The sequence below is a fragment of the Hyperoodon ampullatus genome, assembly GCF_949752795.1.
Source record: "Hyperoodon ampullatus genome assembly, chromosome: 8".
In the NCBI taxonomy this organism is placed as follows: Eukaryota; Metazoa; Chordata; class Mammalia; order Artiodactyla; family Ziphiidae; genus Hyperoodon; species Hyperoodon ampullatus.
The window spans coordinates 36195524-36213316 of record NC_136921.1 but is presented as its reverse complement, the minus strand read 5'-3'; the positions used below and the strand labels follow the sequence as shown (position 1 = coordinate 36213316).

At 38.7% G+C, this 17793-nt stretch overlaps 1 protein-coding gene across 1 annotated transcript in view; it reads left to right on the top strand.

Moving 5' to 3' along the window:
• Window positions 1–17793, top strand: part of SPATS2L (spermatogenesis associated serine rich 2 like) — an 86492-nt gene that overhangs the window by 23417 nt on the left and 45282 nt on the right. Inside the window, exons 2-4 of the mRNA XM_079709711.1 lie at window positions 1388–1496; window positions 4709–4758; window positions 7263–7509. Of these exons, the coding sequence (XP_079565837.1) occupies window positions 1388–1496; window positions 4709–4758; window positions 7263–7509 (406 nt within the window). The remainder of the gene's footprint in view (window positions 1–1387; window positions 1497–4708; window positions 4759–7262; window positions 7510–17793) is intronic.

Genomic DNA, 17793 nt, shown 5'->3' with positions numbered 1-17793 from the left:
ATTTGAAGAAGTTAATATTTTTTTAAAATAGAGGCTAGGAAAACTAAGAACCATAAAGTAGAGAAAAAAATCAAAGGACTCTTGTCACATATATACAACTCTGTGTGTGTGTGTGTGTGTGTGTGTGTGTATAATTAGAGTCCTTGAAAATCCCTACATATGTAGCATTTCTGAATGTCAAGATTCAAAGCCAGCTTTCTATAATGTCAGAACCTCTCCAAGTTATAAACTCATATCTTGTGCTGTTTTCTGATTATAATCTAAATACTCTTACATGTACATTGATATGGAGTAGGCTGTCTATTTTCTAACATAATTAGGAAATAGACTATGCTGCTTAATTGAGTGTTCTGGGCAATAGAATCACGTTACACATTATCATACACATACAATCCATAGTCCATGAATCTGATTACAATAAATTGCTTGTAACTCTAAAACTCAGTTTAACCATTGATGAAAACATGTAAGGATTGTGCAGTGCTTTTGTGGTCATCATTATGGATGCTACTCACCTTGGCACCATGCAGTACTCTCATATTTGTCCGTAGTGGCTGAAGTAATCCCCTTGATAGAAAGCTGGGTGAGCCAGGTTTTGCTGAAGTGGATAGAGCGTCCTGTAGTAATTGCAAGTTCTGTGAGATAAAGGTCAATTAATTCTATTAGGCAAGAAGAAAGAACATGTGCAAAATTTGATGAAGAAATACCTATAGGTCATTAAAAATTGAATATCAGCTTAACCTGTTGAAGTCCTTAGCTCTCATATATGTATTTACTTTTACTGTTTTAAATGTTTGATTTTCAGAAGTGTGTTGGGGAACGTTTTCCATATTATGGCTAAGATTGCTATTTCAAAAATACAATGCCCCACATTTTATATCTCTATAAAAATTAATGGAGTTTCACAACACGCTTCTGTGAACCTCACTATGACTGTCTCCACTGTGCAGATCAGAGAAGCTGAGGCATGAAGCTATTTCTGTAAATTTTCCAAAGATCTGCCCTGAGCCCACGGAGAAGAGAGCCTGAGACAGAAAACTATCTGTGTCCTCACTGAAAGCACACCTTGGGTGCATTTGGAGTCTTGGGGCTGGGTTGGTGGGGGAGTAGGTTGCAAAACCAGAGTTGGCTTTTCCCACGTGCTACTCCAGTCCTAACAAGGACGTCTCTGTAGAAATGTGTATTCAGGTAAAGAGGCTATCAAGGTGATCACCAGGATTAATTTTTAGTGGTCTGAAGTGCCTTGAGTATGCTTCATGGCAAGAAGGTAGATTAGTTGGCTTTTCAAGGCCTTTCTAACAGTTATTATTCTATCCAGTGAGAGACTAATATGGATGAAAAATATTCAAAATGTTTACCCTTCTTTTTCTTTTCCTCTCCTTTGCAGATCTATGCGGTTCGATCAGTTGTTCCCAACAAAAGCAATAATGAAATAGTTCTGGTGCTACAACAGTTTGATTTTAATGTAGATAAAGCAGTGCAGGCCTTCGTGGATGGTAAGTATACATGTCCCCTGAACCTGAAGATGTTAGATGATATTCCATATATTCTGTATTTTTTTCCTTGAATGCATTGAATACCAATTATTCACTAATACTTTAATTTTTATTAAAATGTGCTAGGTTTTAAAAACACATCTACATATTAAGAGCAGAATTTGGAACTTCTTTTTTCCTCATTGGGGAAAAAAAAAAGACAGACTGTAGATAGTTTGCAAAGGATAGATATTATAATGCTACTAATTCCATTGTCAACCAGTCTGTCCAATTTGTTACTAAACATGTCCTTTATTTGATGGCGCCCTTGTTAATGGAAGATAATGTACTTTACTCCTGATCTGGGAAGCCTTCTCAACTCTTCAACCAGTATGGTTCTACTTGGCCTTACGACTGGAATCCTTGAACTTGATGCTTATGTAGCCTGAGAGGACTGGTTTAGTCTTTAATATCCTTAGTTTATGATTTTGAGATTACCTAATTAATCAGAATATCAGTTCATCTTATCTACCTCTAGAACTTTTTGCTGTCTAAAGAAAAATGTTTTTTTGGACAGCCCATTGCCAGTGACGGTATAGAATCTAAAGTCTCAGGAATGTATTTATTCTATAAATGGATAACCTACTGCTTTAGATTTCCTATAAATTATGGGAAATTCTTCTCTCCTACTCAAATTAAAGTTCCATTTATGAACAGAGATCTCATACCTGTCCTTAGTTATCATATGTCTTCTGTCCCAGCATTAGTTTCTGTTTTGTCAGTGTGGACTAACTAAACATAATCTGACCGAAAGGTCAGGGAAGACCTATCAGCACATTCCTCGGGTTTATCCTAGTTACACTTTATTTGTTAAGGACAGTTTGATTTACTTACTTTCCTAGGAGTAGAATAATCTTCCTAAGTTTCTACATATAGTACAATTGCATTTCAGATAAGGTCTTGGAACCAGGCAACACACTTACATTCTGATATCTGCAGTCAGGGTTTAGGGTCCTAATTGAATTAAAAATGATTATCATTCAAAATAGACCTACAAGCAGACCCACGGTACATAACTTTTCTGACTGTTTTTCCTGCTTCATGTACAAGAATCTTTACTCACCAGATACAAATACAGAGAATGTGATTATTCCTCCACCTTTGCATCATTTAGTGCAATTCGTCTCAAGAAAAAATTGGGGGAAACATGCATATCCTGGCTCAGATAAACTCTTTTCAGGTTTCACTTGCCAACATCACTCACACGGAAAAAAGCTTTAGGAAAGGAAAAAGGTTATTATCCCCATGCCTCCCCAGCCTCAGTTGGATTGAGGCCCCGACATTCTCCATCATGAAAGTTTTTATTGCAGAGTGACCCCTGATGAGATGCACAGATACTCAGTAACTGCTGGACTGTCATCAAATCCGATCATATTTAAATAGAGCACCATGCTTGTCCTTCTTGACATTTTCACCTTGTCGGTATTGAGGTCTCATTTTTAAAGACTCCTCAATTGCTGAGAAACCTCATATCATTTTGGATGGGGAGCAGTCAGAAAACTTGTTTAAAAATCACTGAAAATCAGAAATAATTGTTAAGAATCATTTACGAGGCACACTAAAATCACTCTGTCTGAGCGGCTTAAAGACCTCCAAGCAGTTTCAGTATAATTAAAGTTTAATAACAACAATTTCAAAATTGTCTGTAAACATAGTTATTTCTTCTTCAGAATTACCCTCTAAAAGCTTGTTGTCCAAATTGCAAATAGAATTTATGTCAAAATATGCAAATTAGAGGAATAATTGAATATTGCAGTTGAAAGCAGTAAGCAACTCACCTCCCTCCTCTGATTAAAAAGAACAGTATTTAACATTTTTTAAAATTTAATTTTATCTGGAAAACTGAAGTTGAGCTATAAGTAAGAACTACCCTAATGATTATTAACCACTGGTGTGACTTACGAAGTAACCTAGTGAAAGTGACTTCCTAAAGTTCTTCAAAAGGAAAATACTGTGAAACATTAATTCTCTGGGCAAATTAGAAAAAGACCAGCCCAGTTAATAAAAAGACTGAATTATAGCTTACTTTTAAGTGCAGTCTTATTATTTCAAGTACATGTAATGCAAAAGGCCTAAGAGGGACATTGAATTGGAAACTGTGAATGGATAGGAATAATTAGCCTTTCTCAACATTAGTCTAAACACTATGGCCTTCTGCTTATCAACCAGTAACAGTAGACTCAATAATTGGGGCCCTACTAATTTGAAATGTGTTATAAAGACCTGCCTGAAGTTTATCTTTGTTTAGCCAACACACTCATTGTAGAGAACCATTAGTATAATGAGACTGTATGAGAATGCTTAAAATTGTTAAAAGGATACATTTAAGGGCTACTCTTTTAGAAGCACCTATTTAAATGAGAACAACTGGTCTACTCATTACCAATAACTTATTGTTGAAATTACCCCCAGCAGAGTTGGAATGAGTGAAGAACTTACTTAGACTACATGAAGATACTTATTGTAGCTGACCAGTGGTTAAGCATTTCTTTTAAAATGTTTTCTAATTTAATCAAGTTAGGCTTTTCCTGTGCATCTGAGCAATGCCACGTATGCATGTGAATGGCATTGACAGAACCTAGGACTCAACTTATTTGATGAGCTCCTTTTGTTTCAAAGTGGAACCTTGCAAAGACTGCATCCCATCCCTATTCACAGTGATGAGAGCAAAGCTAACATCAGATCATCTGGCCTTCTTATCACCCTGCAGGTTGTGAACATAATGAGTAGAGAGGCAGAAAATGAGCAGGAATAGCCAAACAAAAAGTTAGGATTCACATGGCTAATAATATTCAAAATCTCATGTTTAGCCCGGAAGATTAGAGGTATTTTGATTCATATATCAAACAGAACAATTTTAATTCTACCTATGGCAATGAAGCTATCAGAAAATTCTCAAGATATATTTCATTTTCTCTAAGACAACATAATGATAAAACAAAGTCACCTTCATGTAGTGGGGCTTAATACTTTGATAAAACCAAGATCATGCAGTGAATTTAATGCAAATCTGGAAATAAAAAATGAAACTGACATTTTTATTAAGGTAGGACGTATCAAAACAAATGAAAAAGCCGAAAAAAAAATCACTACCAAGATGGAAAGACAGAGATGAATTTTGTGTGGTGCTTTATTATGTGAATGCATGTTGAAGATTCTTTGTCTTTGTCTAGGCAGTGCAATTCAAGTTCTAAAAGAATGGAATATGACAGGAAAAAAGAAGGTAAGATTGATATTGATTGTAAATTAGTAGCGTCTTCCATCAGAACCTTCATGGCTGCCGATTTTGTGCTTCTTTCAAATATGTTAATATGTACACCCAGGAAGCTTCCAGATTCACAACTCTCTTAAATTACCAGCCACCCTCCCTACTAATGCCCTTGTTTTCTGTTCAAGTGTTTTTAACCACCAGGTGTGCTTTAGAAATCCCAGAGTTTTCTTTTTAAGTATTAAGGCGAGCCCAACCAGAGAATTCAAAGGATTCTAGACGTTAACTTGCCTGAACATATCCTGTAGCACAAAGGAAAAAATTAAGGAGTGTTTTTAAAGATACTTGAAAAGCCCTAAATATATTTTCACATGTTTTTCCAGCTGAGAGAATCTGTCCAGGGCTGCCCCGAGATACTTTTTTCCTGAGTTCTAATAAGCTAGATTTTTAATAAAGGAAGAAAAAAGGAAAGCGCCTTAAAGCCATAGTAAGTAAGGGACCTGTTTTCCCTTCTTTCGAACCCTGACAGACTGACTGCTCCTTGAGAACAGAGGGGAGATTTTACTCTGCCCCTCTCAAGTTATTTTGCTTTCTTGTCTAGTCACACAGTCTCGACTTATGGGCGCACGTGCATTATGCAGCGCACACACTGGCCTCTGTCTCTAGAACATGCCTTTCTGGTCTTGTGAGTGACCATGGAGCACTGGAGTGCTCACTAGCTCCAGTGAGGTGCAGCTTCCTTCTTGTTCTTGGCCTGTAACCTGTTTCATGACTTTCACAAAACGTCTGCTTCTCTTTGCAAAGTAACTTCCCCACCCATTCCCACTATTCCCAGAGAAGCCTTGTGTTTTGGGAATCCCAGGATATACCCTTCCCACTGAGGGAAGATCGCAGGCCTGTGGCACAGGTTTTAAACAAACACAAAAAACCAGTATTGCTTTCATAAAATCCCGAGATTACTGAAATTACTGGAATGATCCTTTCCTCCTTTTTCTCCTCCTAGCTTCATGGAGAATAGGAAGAATTATGAAAATTTTTTTAACCTCTGTATGCCACTGTCTTTGACAATCTCTGCTTATCTTTAATCATAGCTTCCCAGGCTTCTATGTGAGATGAAGACAATTTGCAGGTGATTGAAAGGCAGTATTTATACTTACCTGGAAGAATTTCAGATGTGTGGTTTGGGTATGAAATTTCTCTGATGTGAAAAACAGAGCAGACGGCAGCTGCAGACCCAACTCATTACTAAGCCTCCCTCTTAGAGGTTCAGTGGGAAAACTGTCTCCCCAGCCCAGGAGATGCAGGGCTTGCGTGGGAATAAGTGCCCCTGGGCCTTCCTTTACCCAGTCAGTGCATTTCTCTCCCCTGGAGGAGCCCTTACTCAGGGGCATGATTGTGGTTTCAAAGGAAAAGAAGGAGAGCGGGGAGGAGAATCAAGAGAAAACTGTTTCTTTTTATTTATTTATTTTTATTTATTTATTTATTTATTTATCTATTTATTTATTTGCGGTACGCAGGCCTCTAACAGTTGTGGCCTCTCCCATTGCGGAGCACAGGCTCCGGACGCACAGGCTCAGCGGCCACGGCTCACGGGCCCAGCCGCTCCACAGCATGTGGGATCTTCCCGGACCGGGGCACGAACCCGTGTCCCCTGCATCGGCAGGCGGACTCTCAACCACTGGCCACCCGGGAAGCCCTTCTCTTTATTTTTTTTCCAAATGTATTGAAGAACAAAGCCGGGCTTGATGTTCAGCTGGTGGGACACTGATGCAACAGGCAGGACAGTGTCTGCCCTGATGGGCCCCATGTCTGTTCTCATTGGCTGAGGCCTGCACCAGGGTCTAAAAGTTTTCAATTATCTAGAATGCAGGGTTGTGTTATTTTGAACTAAATGTAACTGAAGTCTTGTAATGCCGTTCAGGTAGCAGCGGAGAGATCCAGATACAGGTGCACAATGCGAATCCAGGTAGACCCACGTGGGTTCGGCGTTCCTTTGTAGCAGTTGTCCACTCCAGCTTAAATATTCATGGGGATGATTCCCGGACAGTGACAGCAATCCAGGGATCTCCTGGTTGGTTGGTGCCTTTTCCTAGACCCAGCCTGGACTCCCCCCCCACCCATCGTCTCTTTAAGAAATGAGACCTCTTCTTCAATAGCACAATAGCTGAATTCAGGTTCTTCCAGGGCAGTTATCACAAGACTCTACTGTATGACCATTCAAATATGTAGCAACTCAATGTGCTCAAATAATGTGTCAGCTATTGAAGCCATTTCCTGCTGCGTTTTCCCTTTTAAAGAAAACTTTTTGTTTCCTATGCTTACGAGGTAAAAGTTTATACAGCTCACTGTAGGAAAGAAGATATTTACATTGACTTGGGTGGTTAATAAAGACATAGGCGTTTTCACCCATTCTATTAGAAGAGCCAGAAAACAAAAAAAGGGTAACATATCTTATTTTGGTCTCTCGGGTTCACCTTCTATTTCAAGGGTGTGAGCTTCTCATTTGTTTCTCATTCTAGAACAATAAGAGAAAAAGAAGCAAGTCCAAGCAGCATCAAGGCAACAAAGATGCTAAAGACAAGGCAGAGAGGCCCGAAGCAGGGCCTGTGCAGCCACCTCCGCCAGAGATACAAAATGGCCACGTCAACGGCTGTGAGAAGGACAGCTCATCCACTGATTCTGCCAGTGAAAAACCAGCCCTTGCCCCCCGTGAGAAAAAGATCTCAATACTCGAGGAACCTTCCAAGGCACTCCGTGGGGTCACAGGTCAGTTATTCTTAAGTAAAGTTGCTTAGAAAGACATAGAAGAAAAGGATGCCAAGGGACCCACTGGGGCAGTCATTGCTACTGTTGATGTTGTTGGAAGGGAAAGATTGTTCTTTTATGGTGTCCACAGATTCAAGCGGTCTTCTCGCAGGATGGTTGGAGGCGGGGAGGAAGGTGACAAGGCTAAAGAAGAAGTGTGCAATCTAGCCCTTCACTAAGTCAGAGGGTTTTTTAATCTAAAAAATATAGTTCTAGTCTGTATTGGGATCATCAGGAAAAAGGAAATTCCAGTTTAAAGAAATTTTCTTTGTAGACACTTTTGCTGGGATAAGGGAGGGATAATTGGTGACCAAAGGAAATGTTATTAAAGGGTAGGCCAAGTTATTTTAACTCCCAGTATTTTGTATTATGTGGTAGAATATATATCCCAGGGTGTTAGAATCTGGAATGTTAATTACTTGTGCTATAGCTATACATTCATTACTCAACAAAAGGCTACTTAATCAACTGTATGACCTTGGGGGCATCATTTCATCTCTAGTGTCCCATTTCTTTTCTGCAAAATAAGGCAGCTGTACAGGAATCTACTAGATCAGTGGCCTTCAATACTGTCTGACCCAATGCTCCATTTTTATATCAAATACTAAAATAAAATTCATAGATAATATAATCTACCTAGAAACAAAATGTCAATAATATAAAAACATAAGAAATTCAAGAACAACTAAAATAGAAGGCCTAATAAAATAGCCAGATGTTGACACCCAATTATAATGAATCACTTTGCACTTAAAAGAAGGGAGACAGCAGTCAACTGGATAACATGAACACTGTTTCTTTATATGTGATATGTGAAGTAAGAACTGAATAAGTATATTTTTATGTAGACATGGGGTCACTGTGAATGCAGCTGCTACAAATACAGACTGACAAGTGCTGATTGTCAACTCAAATAATGTGACTGCCCATGTGATTGGCCATGGGATTTTCCAAATGGTGAAAAACTCTTGGGAAAGTTCTGAACACCAGAGTACAATTTTCTCTTAATTTCCACAGTAGTTGAACCCTAGAAATCCAAGTAAACCTTGGAAATCCATAGGAAAACTGTACAAAAAATACTTGGGTTTACATGTCATGTGTCTAGGAGGATGTGAGAAAGTTCAGGTCACAGGGCAGTTCTTCGTTGTGTGGGATTCCTGTGATTGTGAGTCATTTAGCATCCTGCCCCCAACACCCCCCCATATACAATCATTTAGATAAATTTTAAAAGGGCCCTGTTTTTCAAAATGCCTCCTAAGGTAAACCAAGGATGAATAAGACAGGGGCCCTACTTGAGAAGAGTTTAGTCTAGCAGAAAAGACAAGTGCAAACAGAAAATCACATGGTAACCAGTATTGAATCAGGGATACCATGAGGAAGCATTACATAACTGACACCATATGACACACTAGGAAGTTTTTTAATTGCTCACAAAGCTCTAATTTTCTTCCATAAACACCTTACCTAACAACACTATTAATAGTGCTATAATTCAGATAATCCTTACTACACAATGATTTCTTAAAAACAAACAACAACAAAAAAACAAACAAACAACGAAAATAACCTACTTCTATTTAGAATCTGGATTTTCCAGTAATTTTTTTTTTTTTTTTGCGGTACACGGGCCTCTCACTGTTGTGGCCTCTCCCATTGCGGAGCACAGGCTCCGGACGCGCAGGCTCAGCTGCCATGGCTCACGGGACCAGCCGCTCCACGGCATGTGGGATCTTCCCGGACCGGGGCACAAACCCGTGTCCCCTGCATTGGCAGGTGGACTCTCAACCACTGCGCCACCAGGGAGGCCCCTCCAGTAATCTTTTAATTCAGCTTTTCCTCTGCCTACAATTTTGAGAATGTTTTGATTTATGGTCAGGGCAGGAGAAAGAAATTAAATAATCGAGTGGCACATTCACAACTTTGCTTGTGATTTGCCTTCACACCAATTATTTCAAAAGCTAATTACTCAAGTTGCTGTTGTGATATCAATCATACACTAAAAGCCCAGCACATATAGTTGTTCATTTACTTATAATTTATACCTTCTTCCTAAAGCAATTTCAGTAACTCTACCAAGTATATGACATTAGAGCAAATGCAGTATTGAATCGCTTCACTTCACAGTGGATAGCTGCCTTGAAAGTACCCATCAGATGAGTTCTCTGTACCAGGGGGCTTTTGTGAACCCTATCATGAAACTTTTGGTGAAGAATACTTTATTGCACAAAGAGCCATCCCAATATCCCTTCGGTTTTATAAGCTTAGCATGAAGGCATTGAGGTATGTCAGTATTATTTGTTAATAATTAATAATACAAATCTATCACTCATGTAAATTTTTCTGTTAAAGAATAAAATGATGATAATGGAAGGTTATTAGATGTTTTTGCAAAAGGAAGGGAATCCTCCTGGTTGACCATTCATCAGCAGCTCACTTATTGTGATCATAAATTTTAAAATGAGTTTATAACTAGTTAAGTTTTCCTTCCCAAAGATAATGAAGGTTCATCAGGAAGTTGATGCCAAAGCTGTCAAATGACTCTGAAATGCTTATTCAGTCTATCAGAAATCCTGAGACCTCTGCTAGATATTTCACAGATGAGTGCTGGGTCTTGGGCATTCTGCACCCCATTTTGAGTAGACCTTTGGAACTGAAAAGGATGGGAACGATTACTTACTCCCCTCACTTTATAGCTGAGGAAACCAAGGCCCTTGGGTCGAGAAACTGAGAAGACCCACACCCGGGGGTAACTCTCTTTGGTTAGCAAAGTCAATGCAATTTTATGCACATGTTAGAGAGTTGTTGCTAAAACCACAGGCTCCCTTACTCCTAAAAGATGTATAATTGAAAAATTAGGAAAAAGTAATCATAACAAAGCTAGATAATGGTATTCTGTACTTGAATGAGTTTGAAGTATGAGCCTAAAAGAAATCTCCAGTCTGCTAGTGGTGGAGCATTTATCAAGCTTTCCAATAATGAAACTGCCTCAGGAAAGCCTGTTCTGAATGCCCAGCTGGGCAGCAGGCTGTGAACATGTGGAATGCATGTTTTATCTTTTTTTAACACCTTGACATTCAAGATCTCTCTTTTTAAAAGTTTTAAAAGGATCATTTTCTGGTAGGAGAAAAGTTAGCTTTAAGATATATGCAGGTGGTTCCAGGGTGTTAGTGTGACTTCCCACATGAAAAATAACCACCCAAAGCATCATCATTTCAGGCTGTAAATATAGTACTGTCGAGTGGGACAACACTGCATGTCAGCATATAGCTTTGAAGTTGGGGAGTTTGATTTAAACTTAGTACAAAATTACTTTTTTAAGCCTTGGAGTAGTTTTTTCTGTATTTCAGAATTTTTAATAACATCTCAAATTAGATCTTTTACATAATCCAATCAGGATCATCTGTGTCCAAGTACAAACTCAGACAAGGAGTAGATCAAGATTTAGTTTTACCAAATGTAATGCCAAGGATCATTTTTATTTCTAAGGCTCCATCTAAATGACTAAAGCACATTATACCCTTAGGGTTCAATTATCTTAAATGTTGCTCCTGCTCTATTTTTCTTAAGGCTCAGATTGCTGAAATGTATAGGTGCTTATCACCATTCGGGCCAGAATAGGAATTCAGATTCCTGTGTTGTCTTTCTCCCTCTGGACACAAGTCCCATCCAATAGGAAAGGAGCAGGATTATGCGCCACCAACTGGCTCCATTGAGATAAACTTGGGGGCGGGGCTTTCCTTGTCTTCAGCTTCTCTTCCCAGCAGGCTTCCTTTATACCCTCTCATCTTGTCAAGGATCCTGGGAAGCCAGCTCTTCTGTTACCTGTTACTTGTCTCAAACAGAAGGCCCCATGCAGTGTTCACTGACCTCCACAAACCAGACTTCGCAGTCTGCCCTGTATTGGAGGACAGTAGCAGCTCCATCGTTTTACCTTTGCAGTGCAGATTCTGTGTTTGGCATGCCTCTGGCACAGAACTGCTTTCTCATTCTCTAGGTGAACTGAACCAAATGTGAGAGAAAGGGTCCTGTTATTTTAGAATGTTGGCTGCTTGTCCTTCATTTGTGCTTCTTATTAAAAAGCAACAACAACAGACTGTTTTAAAATATTTTTATGGTGTGAGGTTCCCTGTAGGATTTCCAAGCAGATTTTTTAATGCTGTTGTTGGCCCTAGCTACAAGATTATCCCCCCTGCTTTTCTAAACCCTATATTGGACCAGAGGATTAGAAAAGATCAACAAGAAGAAAGCAGCTTGCCGAGAACTTTAATAGAAAAGCCAAACGTGTATATTCCAGGATTTCAGCCGCACCAGCTCTCAGATGGAAGCAGAATAATATCATAGCTAAGAACCAGGGCTTTAGCATTAAATATGTTTGGACTCAAATATTGGCCTTGTCACTTACTAGGTGTGTGACCCTGGACAAGCTAACCGCTCTGTGTTTTTCTCTTCACTTGCAAAATATCCTACTTTACAAGATTGTGGTGAGCAGTAAATGAGATACATGAAGTGATCAGCACAGCATCTGGCCCAAAGTAAACCCTCAAATCTTTTCTTATCTATCCAGGAAATGTTTTAAGCATCTAACATGTGCCAGGAATTCTTCTAGAGGAAGTAAACAAAATTAAAAAGTTTTTGCCCTCATGGAGAGATGCACAGTAAAGCAGAATACAGCTGAATGATTATAGATTATAGTAAATGTTGTGAAGCCAGCAAGTAGGAGAAAGACCGGGGCAGGAAGGGAAGTGTGGGTAGCAACTTCAGGTAAGGCCATACGTGACATGAGTGAATGAAGAGGAGATATGGATGCTGAGACATTGAGGCTGAGGATGCCCCTGTTCACATTCTGTCACATAAAGCTATCTTGGTCTGAACAGCCAATGTTTTATTTAAACTTTAATTAAGGATTATTTTAGGTGAAGCCCTTGTGGAGTTATAACCATTGGTTTTTAATTAAAGATATAGTACTTTATTCGTATATATAGCTGACCTTAAGTACTGTCATGTGAACAGGCGTTTCGAAGCTTATATTTTAGAGCACATTTATCGTTATTCTCACTCTATTATTTTGGCATCAGATCCTTGGTGTTAACTCTTGTCTGTAGTTGTGTGTTGTTCAGTCTCAACATCTGCTTCCGGCAGCACTGTGTCTGAACTGTTCAGGTAGTATTAGAGGTGGCCTTACGTTGTGTTTTCAATGGCTTAGGCCTCTGCTTCCTTTCTGTGTGTGTGATAAAGCAGAAAGAGATGGAGACAGACATAGGATGTATCGACATGAGGACACAGGATATTAAAACCCCTCGGGTGTTCTTCTGTTACCTGGGTACAGCGAAATCCAGAGCCCTCTCCCTTCTCTTTCTCATTTGAAAACTACTTTTGCTGCATCCTTAACAGCAAAACCACAAACCTACTCATCTCTGAATAGCTGATACCTTCGTAACTTCCCACTCAAACCTTGTTACGGCAGTTTCAGTTAAAAATAGACTTAATTAAATGGAAGGCACTCCTTGCAAAGAATAAAAGGCCTTCCCTTTTTTTTTCTTAATTTTGAACAAAGATCTAAATGGTTCTATCAGAATGCTATGAGAATTAAGCCTGTTTTTCAGAGAAATAAGTCTGCAAAACAAATCTAGTTAATATGCCTACCTTGTGTCATTGACAGCTTATTAATCCTTCGACTTTGTTATCTATTATCTTTTAATGTAAATGTAAATAAACCTGTAAAAGTATGAATGACGTATGAGACCTTGTAAAGACAATGTAAATTAAACTAAAAGATTGGTTTCCAATTAGAAAGTTTCCAGCTTTTATGACCTCTGAGCTGATCAAGTCTTATAGAACGTGAATGAAATAATAAAGTCTATCTGTATATGATAAAGAAGTTATGAAAAGGCAGAACTGACTGACATTATGTCTTCTGAATAAACCTGTTTTGGTCTCTGTTCCAAAGTTATTGGTTCCTCTGAATTTCTTTTAATTAGCCTGTCATGTAGAGATAGAAGAATGATGAAAAATGCAAATTAAGGTGTACAATAATTGTAATGTGAAAAGAGTTTTCTTGGGGCTTCATCACTGGACCGTTATTCTGTAACATCTTAAAAGAGTTGTCTTTACTCACGGTCTCCATTCCTTTACCTCTCTGTCAGTTATCAACCTATTCCTATGGCTTACAGCCCCATTACTCCAAGGAAATTGCTCCCACCAAGTTTACCTCTAAGTCTTCTCTTACTGGCTGTTAGTTGTTGAGGCTCACCAAGGCTGGGTTAGTTCCAAATCCTTTCTCATAGAGAGCTGTACTCTTTTTGTAGATCATTTCAGCCATACCCTAGCCTTAATTATGTGCCCTGGCTCACAAACTCATCATCCCAGTTGAGGCTACTCTCTGAACTCAGACTCTTACCTGACATTTTCACTTTGATAATTTCAAAGCACTTGAACAACATGCTCATAACAAACTCCTGATCTCCCTTCCCAGTCTTAGCTTTCTTTTATTGTTCCTGATCTTAGTGTACCGTCCATCCATTCTGCAAGCCAGAAATCCAGGCATCAGTCATGACATCTTCCTCATCACCAAGTTCTGTTGATTCTCCTTTTCAAATATTCCTGGAATCCATCCATTTCTCACTGTCTCTACCTCTACCTTCTGATCAAAACCATCCTTTCTTGCCTCTGCTGCTCTAAGGGTCCACTCTTTCATCTCCTGGCATTCACTCTGTTCCCCTCTAAATCATTCTCTATCCTGTAATCTTTTCAGATAACACATATTTGAACTCTTAAGATAAAGACCAAAAGTCTTACCCTCGCCTGCAAGCCCAGCATATTCTGGCCCCTGTGTCTCGTTCCAGCCTCAATGCACAGCATGTTCATTCTTGCTCTCTGCGTCAGCCGTACTGGTGTCCTCTTACTCCCACGTACTGGCCGTGTATAACAGTCAGGTTCAAGTCAGGAGACAGAAGCCACACCAGTTATTTGGATGGGAGGCATGTAATAGGAAGAACTGCTAACTAAAACTGTAGGAGGTGGCTAACTACTAGAAGGGGTAAGTAAGGACTCTCAGGGGCCTAGATGTGTCAAGAGAGCAGTCACTATCTCCAGGAAGACTGGACAATAAAGGAACTAGGACTGGGAGAGGCCCCCAGTCTAAAACTGAGACTGACCTCATCAAACAAGGTGTGTGGCTACCCAGAGGAACATGCATGCCGCCTTGCGGTGGCAAGAAATCTTGGCATAGGGCCTGGCCCAAGCTGTTCTGTAGAAGAAGCCCACCATTGCCATAGGGTGTAGATAGACTGGAACTGCTCAAAGCCACTATCAGGGCGGGGGAGCCAGGGAACATGGCATGAGAGTGCAGCTGGAGCTCCTCTGCATGGCTGCTGGCTCCTGTGGTGACTAATAATAATAATAAGGAAGGACCAGAACCTAGACGGGAAGTGTATTTCTGTCTTCATCGCCTTGCGGGACCCCTTTGTTGCCCTCTACTGACAAAGCTAACATTCTGCCAGTTGGCAAAACAGAATGGTTTACAGGGTCCAGCTCCAGTATCACAAAGTAGGGCAAAGAAGAGTGGATTTGGAGTTGAGAGACAATAACTTGATAACTGCCTCAAATACTGTCTCTGCCTGGAATGTACTTGCCTGCCCTCTTCATCTGATTAGTTTTTCATGTAATTTCAGGTGAGCTTAGTTGTTACTTCCATGGAGAATTCATTCTTGATATCCCTAAGTCAAATACTCCAATTGAGGATTTCATATACTGTGTACCTTTCTTTCATAACACTTAACACGGCTGTAATTCGACATTTTTTTGTGTGGTGGTTTGATTTATATGTCTTCCTATGAGACTGCAAGTTCTATAAAGATGAGAACCACAAATGTCTTTTACCACTGTTGTGTTTTTGGCGTCTAGAACAATAACTGGACATGATAGGAACTCAAACAAGCCATTTTCATGGTTGTATTTGAATTATTAATGATAAACTATGTGGATAAGTGTAGGTTAATTAAAAAGTTTAAGTTGCTGTGCTGCTTTTTAAAGATAATTATGGATTTTGTATTTCTGGTTTTAAAAGGCATTTATATTACTTGGAGAGATATGAAAAATGCAGTAAGGTTTAAGGGGAAAAATATCCTACCTCTCAGAAAAAAACACTGTTAAATTTCATTTCAGAATGTTTTAAATGCAAATATATATAGGGGTTGTTTTTACAAATATTATATAGCAGGTGAACTTTTTTTTTTTTTTTTTTTTTTTTTGCGGTACGCGGGCCTCTCACTGCTGTGGCCTCTCCCGTTGCGGAGCACAGGCTCTGGAGGCGCAGGCTCAGCGGCCATGGCTCATGGGCCCAGCCACTCTGTGGCATGTGGGATCTTCCCAGACCGGGGCACTAACCCGTGTCCCCTGCATCGGCAGGCAGACTCTCAACCACTGCGCCACCAGGGAAGCCCTAGCGGGTGAACTTTTGTATTCCGTTTTTTACTTAACATGACATTATAAACATTACCTTATCATTGTATGTTCTTTAAAAACATGACCTTAATGACTGCAATTTGCCATGTTTATTTTAATTATTCCCAAAATGTTGTCCATGTGCATTGTTTCCATTTGTTTGCTATTATAAACAATGCGGTAGCAAACATTTCTTGTATATAAATCTTTATGAACAATTATGATTATTTCCTTGGCATATTTTCTTAGAAGTGGAATTATTGGGCTCAAAGAGTATGGATATTTTTTAAGTGCTTAATATATTGCTGTCCAGAAACATTGCACTAATCTCATTGTTTTTATTTGTAAAACTGATTAGTAGAAAGATGGAACATTTTTAAAATGTTTAATTTCCATTTACATTTCTTCTTTTGTGAGTACTTAAGAACACTAAGATCAATGATTAAAGAACTACCAATTACTTTATTATTGGTTATTATAAAACACTATTGAATTCACTTAAGTATTGATACTTTTAAGAGAATGGTAATGCTTTAAATAACACAGATATTAGCAATTTTAGGCATTATTTTATAACAACAAAATTATTTTTTGTTTATCGGTTTTTTCTAGATAGAAATACTTTACAATACTAAGTTAATTGTCATGAAGTGATGTGATTTACTGAAATTACATTTGTGTAGGAGACTATGAAATCATCTTAACTCAATGGGTTAAAATAATTGTTTTAGAACTACTCTGTATTTAAGACATCCTTTAAATTTAGATTTGAACTCTGCTTATACTTCCTTCAGTCTACTTTCAAGTACATGAGGCTTTCACTAAAAAGTAAAAGCTAAAGAGAAAAAAGAGTTTTCAGAAACTTTCAAATCTGAACACATACATGGCTGTACATATATTATGAAAATCTTTGAATCTAAGTTCTTGTATTTCTCCCAAAAGGAAGATTTGTTTTCTCTGGTGCTGTTAACAAAAAATAACCACCACAGTTCATGTTTTGCTCTGTAAAATAAATCAAGTCAAGGACAAGTCCAATATGTAAGTTGATACTGAGATTTAGTAACTGGAAAATTGATAGTTCTCAGTATTGGCAAGAGTTAAGTGTGAGAACAATTGCATGCATTACAGCTGAATGTCAGTGGGTCCAAGTGACTGGAAAATAATTTGGCAAAGCATATCAAGAATTTTTTAAGAAAAAGAAAGGCATGAATTTATATCTTCTTCATCATAAACCCCACTGAATTATAGTAAAGGATTTTTAAATATAGAAATCCACAATAATGAAGAAAAGAGAGAAGAGGGCCTCAATTTCTAGAGGAAGGAAAGTAGGTGGAAGAGGATTGACTGATGAAGCAGAGTATGGGAAACTGCAGCATAGAATTCAGAGGGAGAGAGCTTTGGGAGGGAGGAGGCTGACTGCCTGTCAGAAAATGTGGAAACTCTGGATCTAGAGTCAGCAGATATGGGGGGCAAACTTAAGAAAAGAAATATAAAACAGGGTAATTAAATAAAGGTATTTTAAGGAACAGTCTACTATCCCCTTACCTATTTCCATTCCAGCTTGTTTTATAAGATGCCTAACATTTACCTTCAAGGCAAAAGGCAGGGTGGGGGGAGCAGAGAGTGATATGCTGGTATTTTAATGACCTATTAGAACAAAATACAAAACTCTTTAGAGGAAAATAACAAAAATCCAATGTTTCTCAATGTGTCATCCACAATATTCAGTATCCCGTTTAAAAAATTACTAGACATGGGAAGAAGAAAATGTGACCTATAGTGAAGGAAAAGATTAGTCATTAG